Raw genomic sequence first — 13,877 nt, 5'->3', positions numbered from 1 at the left:
ACGTGAACACAATGTTGTATTAGGGGAACCAATGAGTAATCCATTTTACTTTATCAAAATGAATACGCAGTCTTCGAAATATCGAAAGTCTTTGCTATTTTAGTACCATATTTGAGTATCGGACACTCTTTTTAACCAGTTAGCTGTTTTTGAAGAGTATACTCGTCACGAAGAAATTACAAGGTTTTGTGTAATGACAAGTATACTCGTCACGAGTAAAAAGTGGTTACAATTTGCTGTTTAAATTGCAATTTTAGTGAAAACTGAAATTAGTAAATTTCATGATGTTTTGAATATTTGGAGGTCAAGACGAAATAAAACGAACGTATAAAAGAATATAAATAATTGTTACGAAGAAACTGTATATAATGTGAAGAAAGTAGTTGTTTTAGAATGAAGATATGTGTGTTTGACTTGCGAAGTGCCCTTATGTATTGCATCTTGTTTTACTCAATATCATTCCACAACAGCAGATTGAACTAACTAATCACTTTTCTAGGTAATTGAATTTCATGAATTTTTTTCTTTCATATGCAAACTATATACGTTTAAGTTACGTAAATAAATGAATGTTAGTATTAAAATTGAAAAATAAAACAGTCATTTTATTACAACTTAATTCTATATTATAACAGCCACACATACTCTGTGTTTAATAAGTATACTTGTCATCGCTTACTTTTTGCGACACATGTTAGGTGCACACTTTTCAAAGAGGTCGCTACAGCTAATTGGTTAAAATATAAAAAATTGATTTTATAATTATTTCTTAGTATTTCATGTATTACAAAGTAATTGATACAAATGGTACAAATGATACAAATTATTATCACAAACAATACTAATTCATAAACCTTTTACCTATAGATGTTATCTTCGAATTTTGAAATGCCTGCGTGTTTTCAAAAAGTTTTCAAATAGTTGTTCGACCAATTTTTTATTCAAGTTAGTTGAAGATTGATTGATTGATTGATGATCTAAGAAACAAGAAGAATACTGAAAAATAATTAAAATACTGAACAATATTAACACATTGAAAAGAATATTTAATAATCTTTTATTTGTTTTGTTTTATATTGCTGTGTATATACATAAAATTTTAAAGCAAAAATTTCGTTTATGTATGCGATTATTAACTAAACAGTACGTTGAATATAAACATAATGTCAGATTAATAATTCCTGTTAGTATTTATTCTAATTATTTTTTGTAAAAAGACTAAAACAATTTATGTTACTAGACACACCGATGTGCTATTACAACTTCTACTACTTAATTTTATTGTATTTATTATTTCATTATATTCATATTAATCTTATTGTTGTAACATACCTTGAAATAAGTGCATTTGAAGCACGTATAAGGATTTATCATTAACACTTTTATTAATAATTAATGAACATTTCAATTTATTAAATGCGCTTTGACAAAATTATTATAATAGATATTTCAGATAAATCGAGCGTATAATATGAATTTGTGCACAAAAATAATTAACAAAATGAATACAATATTCGACTTCCCTCTATCATCCGTCGTATGGATTCTAATATTCTATTTTTTAGATCTTTATTTATTAAACCTGCCTCAATTCAAAATTATCCAAGGAAAGGGTATTTAAAAGGATATTTATATATTCCGATCAAAGCATAATAAACTTTCGCGTTGAAATAGAAATGGTTACCCGGGTATTCAATTTTGCACATAAAGGATAAATATGTCACGTTACATGTTAAGGCAACGTTTATTTATTCTAAATACCCATTACAATAAGGAAAGTACGCACTCATTTCAATAGAGTTGATAGAGATATACACACTTAACTGATGAAGAGTTGTCTAAGAAATTTAAGCATACGTATTCAATCGAAGATAACGTATCTCATCTACGCTAACGTTTCGGTTGTTCTGCACAAAACACAGTTGCAGTGAGTGAGAGTGTAACAATAAATCCTAAAACATCAATACACTACTGAGCACAACAATTAAACATTTGCGCAACACAGACAAAGCTGCACTGTACAAGGAATTTTGACGAAAGATCTTCACCTGCGTCTATATAAAATTCAATTGACCCCAGAGCTGCCTGTTGGAGGCCATTGACAATAAAGAGACCTTCGTCAATTGGGTATTGGATGTTCCAACTTGCATTTTTGAAGATATTAATGCGGAAATGAACATCATTGTTAAAGATTATTTTCCGTTTAAATCCATCATCCACTTTCTTATGTTCCATTTCCGCATCAATATCGTGAACAAACAGAAGCTGGTTTTATTGTAATGGTGAATGTAAATCGTTACTGTGTGATGCCCGAGAATTTTTCTATGTGAAATTGGTGATATGGATGTGAAGGACATATGAATCGTTTTTTATTGAAGTGGTATAAGTCCATTTTTGGAAAAACATGAGTTAATGATAGTTTTAATGAGATATAGATATTCTCTTTTTATATTTATAATCATACAATTAATGACGTACGATATTCTCATAAATTAATTAAATGAAGTTTAAAATGTTATCATAAAAAGGTTTTCTTTGAAAGTGGAATAAGTCTATTTGTAGTTCAAAAATCGCTTACTTTCTTTCAGAACTTTATTAATTATTATTGCATAATAAATTATAACAAGTTTATGGTTTTATAAACATTACCCGAACTGATTAACGTTTGCTAATATTTTTATGTTAATTCAAACGCGACTCCTTAAATATCTCAATGTAAGAAAAAATGGACTTAGACCACTTAAAAAAGTAGTTTATATGGTTCGAACAGGATGTTGCGAATTATCACACAGTATGTGAAACAATGTAGTTTGTGCAGACCAAATTTCCAGTCGTGTAATCTGTCGTTATGGAGATTAGAACTGGCTAGCACGATCGTGCAATTTAACACCTTGCGATTTCTTTTTTGGAGTTACTTGAAGTGTAACATGTACACGTGACCCTCAATTTACGCGAAAATTTGTTCCACGTGGATTCGTTTTACGCGAGTGAAAATCACATAGAGTCTGCTGACACAAAAAAAAACAAAATATTAGAAGAAAAATCCGATCATTCGACCGGTTCCCGGCAAGGTTAATGTTAATTAAAAATAAAATTAATCATTTACATCAATCTTGTACACTAACCTAATAACCTTATTTAGCATAATAAACCAAAATTTTGTTTTCTTCTTCCTATTCTTGGTATTCTGTAATTTTTGCATCGGATTCTGATAACCCCGAGATAATAATGAAAAAATAAAATAGTAGCAGTGAATAGTGAGAAACGAATTGGAAATAAACGGAATTATAAATTGTATTCAATTTATTGTGAATGATTTTTGAGTAAGGATCTTACGATGAATACGTCGAAGCGAAGACTTCCGTTTCAAAATCCCGTTTAATGCTATCAAATATATAAATCAATGTTTACGTCAATACTACAATGACAGCTCACGGTACCCGCCATCATTCAACATCATCGACCAACTAAATCACAAGAATAAGCTACATACTTCTATATTATTATTCATATGAATGGCCAATACTTTTAAAATTTTGTTTAAATACCAAATATAAATCTTCATTTTATCTTTTACTTTGAATATAAAAATAATTTTTCAACAAATTGATTTTTCTCGGAATTTAATGCTGGGCATTTAATTGAATGAATATACACCTTGTGAATTATCATTCATATTTATTTTGTTTTAGTTTTGTTCGAAAAATATTAAATATTCGAATATGCTATTCTTTCGAAAATATATTGCACAAATTTCTTCCTTCAATAGATGCCAAGAAAGAACATACTCTCCTTGGAGCTAAGACTTTATAACAAATTCTTATCATAAAAATGTTTATTTAAATGTAATTCAATCTTTCAATATAACTTGAAGAAATATCCTCTGGATTCAATCACATTCGAGCAAAAAAAGGAATAAATGTTACGATTATATGACTTGTGAGTATTACGAAAATGGAAATTAATTTAAAAAAATGAAATGAAAGTAAAAATTAAAAAAGACATGCAAATTGTAACATTTTCAACAAATTCGAAAGGAGCACGAAGGTACAAGTTACAAAATATTTCGTATAATGTACATTATAATTTTAATTTCACTAACGTTATTAACGTGAATTGCAGCAAAAGGTCAATTTTACATTAATTTATTTTTTGTTTTTCATTATCATGTTTTCAATAATTTTTCATTCTTTCAGTTAATAAAACTAAATGTTGTTAATACATTCACCTATTTATTTGTACAATTTGCATTTATCATTTCAAGAACTATGTGCTATTTCAAATTTTGTAAAAATATCTTTCTATCCACTGATGACATTTAAACTATTTAAATAAAGAAACAATAATAAACTATTTAAGTATATTTAAAAATACTTTCATTTATATTTAGTAGTGCTTCCAATACTGAAAAATAGCGTTTTTGCTTTAAACAGTAATTAATTCTAGATCTTAAAGTATTTATAGGTAATAACATTTTATTTAAAAACAATAAAATGCACAGTTTAATGAAATTTCAGTTTGACGTCAGTTTTGGATTAATTTTGTGTCATGTGAATTCTTGCCACAAAGAAGTAAAATAGTATTGAAGTTTACTTTCCTTGTATGTATACGTGTACTGGTACAAATCTGCATAAATGTCTATAGCCTATGTAGTAATTACTCGTGCATCCTGTTGCTCGTGGTAGCTGATAAAGGATAATTGAAACGGTTTGTCCGTCATTTTTTTCGGAATGCAGTAAAGTTAGGTTAACCATGCTTGAATGACGAAATAATTCTATCCATGAATCGATCAGAATATGACCGTGGTTGTTTAATTATTGGGTAGCAATCGATAGATTATTACGCTGTGTTCTTTCATTCCCAGAATTTATTGATGATATTGCAGTTTCTTTGTGTGAATGGAAAATATGACGAATTATTATTGCAAAAGTTTCCATAAGGATACTTCCTCATTTAGAAAGACTAATTGTTGTTTAGTCATAATAAAAGTAACGTAAGGATTCAGTTTTATTTTTTCATGAAGGTACTACATAAAAGCAATAGCAATAAGATGAATACAAATCTTCTTTTATAAGTTTATTTTAATAAAAAAATTGTTTAAGGCTAACGATATTTATTTGTTACGTAATATAATTTACATAGTGTTTACATATTTTCATTATGTTCATAAAAAATATGATTAACATACTTTATAAAATGTATGCACTTCGATTTAAGTGTATGAATTTACTTTTGTAATTAATGATAATTATTGTCGGAACAACTTCAATTGATTATAATTATAGAACGCTTTAGTACCAGTACTACGCATATTTATGCAACTTTATGTTTTTAGGAATTATTTTAAACAAATAAGAAATAAATGATGATTATAGGAATTTATGGTTATGAATAAAATTAATATTTTATTACATATTTTCTATTTCTATTTGATTGGTTTAGTCTTCTAGATAAATGATTAGATAAAAAAAATTGTGTTGAGACGGAAATAATTTATCAATAAATAAAAAATGTACAACATGTAATATTACATAATACAAGCAGAAAATTATTTGTTGTGGAATATTGTAATTCATTTTACAATTAAAATAACATTACGAAAATAATATAAATTATTTTTCTAATGCCAGAAAATATACAAATTCCAATGCTATAAACATTCTATTAAAATGGAACGATATCTAACTATAGAGTGAACATAGTCACTTAAGCTCGAGAAACATTGTAAAGAAAAGGAGTTACACTTTTCCTCTAATTAAGGAGGCAAGAAATGTTTAATGAATATCCTTCATCTTGTAAACATTTTGCAAAGGAGTCTGTTTCATTGACACCGTTTTCCTTATGTTTCAAATACAATTTAAGCTGATTATTACGAATTTATTAATTTATATTCCTAAAATGTAGGGAAAATTAATAAATTTCAAATATTAATTTTTCCTTTCTTTCTTTATTTTTATTGATCTGTTTTTATTGATCTCGGGTAAGTATTTATACAAAGACAAAATAAAGGAAACAAGAGGAAATGGAGAAATTAATTTACAGTAACTGTTTGTGTGAATAAAAATTAAATTTAAGCGCAGAAATTCACAGCTGATTTATGAAAAATTTCATATTTATTGAAAACAAAGTTAACTTCAAATCTTTTAACAACTATGTACATATACAAGTAACACTTTCATTTTTAACACGGTCCGTGCCACGTGTGCCATTTGTCGTTCACACGCAATTTTTGTAAGGAACCATTTTTTGTTAGACATCTGGCAAGGGATAGCGGTACACGTTACGAAGCGGCGAAAACATAAATAAACAGTATCAAAATATATATAAGTCAGCAAAAACTTGATTGTAACTTAATATTTCATTTAAAAAATCAGTGCACTTCATAAGCAAGATATAACCAAAATTTCCGATGGCTCGGAATGTGTTAATATATAAAATACGTAATCAGAATTTAATTTTTAATCACATGATATGGAATAACATCAACTCGCTAACTACATATTCCTCGTAAGTCTCTGCCAAACTGTTTATTAATTTGTTACAAATAGTTGCAACATACAATTCTCAGCAAAGTTAAACAAACAAATGATTTACGTAAAATCTTCAGTTGCATCGCTGCTAGATAAATTTCTTGGCTGTGAACGGACGAATGACGCTGCCGGGGAATACCCAATCGCGAAAGTTGATTACCTTCTGCGTATTAATCCGTAGAGGCTTTGGACAGCTGCTCGTTCCGTTTCATGGAGGCGTGTATTGTCTCAAGAGCCCAAGGTACATCTGCCTCTCGGGTTCAATGTCAAAACGTGCTACCTCCTCGTGGCCTAGGTATACTTGAATCACGGAACGATCGCCTATGCCTGCTGATTGCTTCGCATTGCTTCTAGATCGCCAAGCTTCGTCGATAATAACAAAATTCTTGTGCGTAGTTTTTACGCGCTATTTTAATACTTGAACATAGAGAATTTAATACAATTGATATGTACTATAAAAGTCACACGAGCCTATAGAGTGTTAATTAATTAAATTAAACATATCGTTTCCGAGTTATAACAAGTTTTTTTTATTGGTATTGATTGACTTAAAAATCTTGTTTTTGTTGTCCATGTGTGGCGTATATTATAATATACTAATAAACATTGAAAATAGATAAACTTAAGTCAATAGACAGTTTTTGAAGTCGATATTATTCAATTTAATTATAGTTTAATATAGTACTTTAATTGTATATTCAAGAATGCTTCGGAAGCACTGAAGTGGCACTTTCATGTCGTACAATTATGATAGTATAAATAATTACAGGAAAAAGTGTTAAAATAGGTAGACATTGGGATAAAATTCAATCTGAAGTCTTTGTACTTCATCTATTAAGCTCATCGTAAATCAGCTGTGAATTTCATCTATTATTATCATCTATTATAATCAAACAGTGTGTTGTTATAGTAATACTGAACGATGTTGACACTAGAACCACCGAGCATTTAATACGATAAATATGTAATTCTTATAAAAATTGTAACAATAGATTACTTTCAGTTTCTTCGGATACTTGTTATAGTATTCAAGTGAAACTATTTATTTTCAAAATCATTTCGAATATTCAATGCTTTGAAGACAACAGTAATTGCGAAACAAAAAAGACCGAAACCAGTCATTTTTGTAAAAAAGTAAAAATGTAGTTTTGTTTTCTGAAATATCATTATTATTTGTTTTGTTTGGCTGTGTGGAGTAAATATGTGTTTCTAAAACTTATACCAGCTTTTCTTTCCAATATTTTGTTTTTTCTTGTACCGACGGATACTATTTACGCGATTTTCATTCGTGTAAACCGAGTGTACGGTGCATATGGTTATTATGTCATTTTCAGCGTCATCGCAATTTTAATTGTGTGCGAATTGAAGTTTAGCATAGCCCTCCATATCTAAATATTGGGTTGATGCAAAAATTTTGACGTTTCGTGGTTAACGGAAAAATATTTTTCTTCAAAACAAATAAAATCTGTTTTCAAACTATTATAATATCCGTAAAGTACGCTTCTTTTATTTTTACTTAGTTTTGGTTTAGACAGCGAACAGTTGAGAATTCTTATTTTTATTTCTTAGAAAAAAATTCGTCAAAATTTTTGCACCAACTCAATACTTTAAAGCATTGTGGAACATGTATTTTGCGGATAAACATATTTACAATTAGTAAGCATCTATCCTTTTGAGTTAAATATTTTTAAGTTACTTATATGGTTTACCTGAAGTTATAAATCATTGTTATATTAAATATTTAATTGCATGGAATATTCTTATATTAAATACATTTTCAAAATATGTACAGGATATCTCGTAATGCATCCATAATTATCCGTATTAATGTCAGAACGTTCATTATCAAAACAGAATCTCTTCTAGCAATAAATTCTCTGTCGAAGAGAATCCTAATCATAATGGTTTCATAAGAAAATCTGCGAACTTAGATTGTATAATTTTCATAGTTAACTATCGATAATATTTCTTTAATTGAAATAGATCTATACAAATTATTGACCCCTTAACATATGATTTATTTCATAACTACATCAGAAAGAATTACTTTGTTATTAATAACTTATTAGAAACAAAGCAGAATTCCATACTCATCTACATTCACGTTTACTTCAAAGTTTAACAGTTGATTACAGAAATATAATATTTAATTTAGACTTAAGAGTATTGCGATTTATTTACTTTCGTCAATTTCAATTTGCGATTTCCCTCACGAGTTTAACACAACATTGTATGGCAAAGAGTTAAAATAGTGAGTATAATGATTTGAGTTATTGTGATTTTATGCTTTATTTGGTTTTAGAAAGTTAAGTATAATAATTATTACTGTAACAAGTAATTCGTTATTAGCACATTTTTTGTGAGTATCGTAAAAGTATATTTTTCCTGCATCGTCTTAATAGTAATAAATGAAAATTTTTGTTTATTTCATTATCATTTTATCGTAAATATAAAAGTTTGGTTCCCTCTACGTTTGATTGAAAATATTTTTATTCACAATGAAACCTCTTGAAACATATTGGATAATAAAATGTTAAAAGGTTAAATAAAAATGTCTTATATAGAAGAAGGAGGTCACAATATGTATATTCCACTCTTTTATGCAATAATAGGAACAATAGTGATATTAGTCATTTAAATAAATTACACATGAATATTAATAATCAATTACAATGAACATAGAGTAAAAATAATACAATAACAAGTATTAACTAAATATCATCATATTGAAAACTAAAAGCTTAATTTGCAAAAGTGAAATTTATACTTTTGTCTAATATTCTTTGAAGATTTAAAATTTAAATAAATACGTAATTCAATAACCAGAGAAACATAGGTTTTATAAATATTTAAACAAATTGTTGGTTTTCACGATTTCTCTTTAAACAAAGGAAATTTATTATTGAAAAATAGTTATCTTATTATTTAAAAAATTCTATTGTTCGAACATTTCTGGTTTCCTATTGCTTTAGATAAAGCAAGCTCTACTCTATTGTACACCTACTTGTACAATTGACTTTAATGTGAAATCGGATTTCTAAAACAACAATTTATTGTGAAATATGAACGATTTTACGAAATCATATAAGTGCATGGAAAGAAGATATGCATGCATTCGAAAATACTTTATTTTTTTTGGAGATAAAATTCTTTTGAAAACCCTCATTAACTCAAATCTTAATGACCTAGATGTCATCGATATCACGTTACATACTTTAAGGCTTTTAGAATATATATAAATTGAACGCCCAAGGTGGAACACTTAGTAAGGTTTTAGTTTTCGTGTCTTGATTTACGTTGAAGTATAAAGCAGCCATGTTGAAAATGGAAGCATCGATACTTATGTTGCTTCTTCTATCACAATACGAGAATGTTAAAGGTAATTTTTACGAATGTCCTATTTAAATTGAATACCATTATAATAACTCTTTCATATATATTAGCAACATTCATATAAAATACGTGAATCAAATATGTCATAATACAATTAACTTGTTAATCTTCACTATTAGAATCTTTATATTGGAATTATAACTGCAGCGTTAATGAACTGTGAGAATAGTTTGTCAAAAAGTCTCAGAAATGAGAATTGTTTGAAAGTCTAAAGTGTCTAATAATAAAATTGGATCTCTGTAGAATTCTTGTAACATTGATTGTAATTCTATGTTCATAGAAATGAGTAAACTATTTTAAGTTAATTTAATACTAATGTTATATTATTTTACTTAATATATATCTTCCTTGTCTATGATATTATTTCGTTTCGTCTAAATGTTAATATAATTATATGTAAGCTTTATTAAGTAGAATTATTTAAATTCATATTCATAATGCTACAATGTTTCAAATACGTATGCAGATGTTACAATTATATAACAATGAATAATATGGATTTACAGACTGAGCACCGTGAATCACATATAATTATCTAAAACCGAGAAATTCATTTACATCATTGAAGCAAACGTATCATCTATTATGTTATGATTGATTGGACGTTCCTATGATTAACCGCTATATTTTTCGATTTCTCGACAGTTCGTGGATATCCCATGATGTAAAGATTTTTCAGATAGTGGTGCATCATATTACACTATCTGAAAACGTTAAAATATACAATACATACATTCAAATTGATCATAAATCATTTACACGATTAATAATGAAGATTGAAGGAATGATAATTAAATAACCATTAATATACATACTTAAGTTTTGTAATAAACATTAAATATGTAAGTTATATAAATAACTGTTACTTAATTAAGTATCTCCTCAATTAACGTTAGTGAAAGAAAAAAGGATAAAAATTATGTATAATTAAATTACCTACATATTTAGCATTGTATAGAGTTATTTTAAATATTATTAAAGAGACTGAACAGAATTTATTTTTGAGAACATTGGAACTCTAATTACTACTATAATTTGAACATATTAAAACTCTATAAAACAGCAATAATTAATAGGAAACAATTTTGAAAATTTAAAGAAAATTTAAAGTCTAGAATCCTTAATAATTTCTTGATCTAATTATTACGGTTTGAAAAAAGTTAAAATTATACGTTGGTTACAATTTAAATTACATTAAAGGTCTCTCCAATTTGACATAAAAATCCTTGAATTTGCAGCGTTACGTTCTATGAAATGTCAGCATACCCAAAAACAACACATAGTAATTTAACTTTGAAGTCATTTCTATCATATCTGATCAAACTATGGTCTTAATTATGGCCATACAAATGATGGCTGACTATTAATTTGTCATTACGTTCTAAAGGTAGAGACAAAAAAAATTTAAGGCAATTCACATCCGTAAATGACTCAACACTATTTGCCGACAATAAATTGCAGATAATTCATTACTACTCATATGTCTGAGATCATCTACTATTACTAAGGCATTTTTCATTCACCTTTTAAATATACACAATACAAGATAAAAATATAGTACAGATATGTATGTATTGAATGTATTATTTATTTTCGTATTATTACTAAACAATCTTTTAAAAACAGAGTAATATATTGATTTAATTAAATGTGAATTGATCTGTACACATAGTACAAGTTTATAAGATATTTTAGTTTTTATATAAACACAAATTCAAAGTGACAAAGTTTTAAAAATGAATCGTAATATTTTGTTAGCTACAATATTTAAAATTTTTAATAACTACTGAAGACTTCTTATATCTGAATAAAACGATGAATTAATTAGTCTAATTGTTATTACTTTTAATTGAATGTGCTTTTACAAATACAATCATGTACTTCCAGAAAGTAGTTCTTATAACAATTACTGCGAAAATAAGTACAATTATAACATAGGTAATTTTTTTAGGAAATCCATTATCAAATGGCTACGCAATAGAATTAGATAATACTGAAGTCAACAGACATGCAAGGACATTTCATACAACTTTAAAGGATGCTCCACGGTTCCCCCAATTTTGGTCCTTATTGTATCCATCATTTTCAATGACTAATTTGCCTGAAGACAACGACGATGATATGATCGTGTTAAAACAAAGTATAATAACACTGGAGAAGAACCAAGAAGAAATACTCAAATTGCTGAAACAACTTACAGAAGGTAATCTTACGTAACGATCTAATATTATTCCAGATTCCAATTCATTATTTCAAATTCACTGAATTAATAAACAATTTTTGAGCTAGTAACATGACTGCCACTTACATGCGCTGTAATTTACATTTTTGCCTATTTAGTAACGAAATTGTAAAGGTTTTTGAAATTTTTTAAATTACGTATAAGTAAATTAATCTTCAATTATATATATTTACTGTTTCTATTTCCAAAATCAATTTAATGAAGTACATATTTGATGGCACAGGCCGTCTGATGCAACATTCAAGTGTGAATCACTGGTGGTGCACCCCGTCGTCAGCATGTTAAATTATTCTGAAATGTTTTTACATTTGTTAACTATTTTTTAAATAAATGTTTAACAATTATTAACAATTTAGTTACTACATATTTTTATTTAGAGTAATATTTGATTACTAAATATTTTTATGTAGAGTAATATTTGGTTACTGAATATTTTTATTCAATATGAAGTTCCTGTTGTAATAGTTTTCGATCAATTTGGAAGCTTCTGCCATCAGTGATTACTGTACCAGTTAACGTGTTAAATTAAACCAAGTGTGTTCATAAAATTTGGATAAAAACATCTCATATTATGAATTTTTTAAACAGCAACTAAAACGACATCCTGCGTTTCTTCATCTGTCCCAATATCTAATAACGACAACATTCAAAAAGAATCTGAGAACGTAGACGAAGATATTATATTTACAACGATTACAAATAAGAAGGATATAGAAACGCTGCAGGGGGATAAAGAAGAAGTACTGGCAGTAAAACCTTTGGAAAATACTTCCATTGAGAGCGTCAATATTGCTGAAAATGAAAATGATTACCAAGACACTTAAGAAGTGTATTTAGTGGTTCTGTAACAGACACTGTACAAATGTACTGTATACACAAATGCAAAATAAACGAATATTATGCTCATCGATATATGTCAATAAATTCATTTTTGTAATAGACTTATTTAAAGTTTGTAAAGACATATTTCTGTTGCGACTGTTTTGAAAAGTGTGTAACTTATTATAGTATGCGTTTAATATCTACAAATAACTTTTTTAAATTTTCTTGCCACTTCTTCATGACGAGTATACTCGTTAAAACAGCTAACTGGTTAACCTGTTAACTGTTAACTGGAATTTAATTTCAGAAATATCTGACAATGTTCGCAATGAAAAAGAATAATGAAGTGTATACTCGTCTAATACAAGCCAAATGCACCTATAATATATTCTAACGAAAACTTAAAGAAAAATGAACAAAAATTACATGTTTATCTACAAAAATAAATAATTTATCGTTAAAAGAATTAATAATATTTTAATTTTAATGAGGTGTATACTCGTCAAACGCAGGCAAGTGGTTAAAGAAAGAAATATATAATATATGAATCAAAAAGTTTCTATATTTACGAACCATAATAACTAAGATTAATTAACATTAATATAAATAGAATGTAGAAAATATAAATAATACTGCATATTCAGGAAATGTATAATTCTTTGTATGATATAATTTTTTCCTTATAACTGAAGGTAGTAATTTATAAATTTACAGTGAATTTAGAAATATATGAATGGCTCATTTGCCAAATCGATTAATTCCATACATGAAAAAGTGGAGAAAAGTGATAAAATAATACATTATGTTTTCTGAACTTCCTTTTAAATTATAAATTCAAATAAACATCGTAAAATGTATTACTACAGATATGTCTTTTATTTAACGATACA

The 13,877-nt window shown here is 27.3% G+C and overlaps 1 protein-coding gene across 2 annotated transcripts; it reads left to right on the top strand.

The window, feature by feature from the left end:
• The first annotated feature begins 5,970 nt into the window (after positions 1-5,970).
• LOC116426094 (uncharacterized) lies at positions 5,971-13,535 on the top strand. 2 transcript variants are annotated; one of them, XM_031974581.2, is made up of 3 exons: positions 5,971-6,771; positions 11,875-12,126; positions 12,754-13,535. In XM_031974581.2, exons 1-3 carry the CDS (start codon positions 6,741-6,743, stop codon positions 12,987-12,989), a joined length of 519 nt encoding a protein of 172 aa, XP_031830441.2. In that variant the 5' UTR covers positions 5,971-6,740; the 3' UTR covers positions 12,990-13,535. The 2 variants fall into 2 exon arrangements, with proteins under 2 accessions (XP_031830441.2, XP_031830440.2); XM_031974580.2 differs by lacking the exon at positions 5,971-6,771 and adding an exon at positions 9,767-9,909.
• Positions 13,536-13,877: the final 342 nt, after the last annotated feature.

The sequence above is a fragment of the Nomia melanderi genome, chromosome 12, assembly GCF_051020985.1.
Source record: "Nomia melanderi isolate GNS246 chromosome 12, iyNomMela1, whole genome shotgun sequence".
Taxonomy (NCBI): domain Eukaryota; kingdom Metazoa; phylum Arthropoda; class Insecta; order Hymenoptera; family Halictidae; genus Nomia; species Nomia melanderi.
Note: the sequence above shows the minus strand (reverse complement) of the source record. Positions and strands in the feature narration are given on the sequence as shown.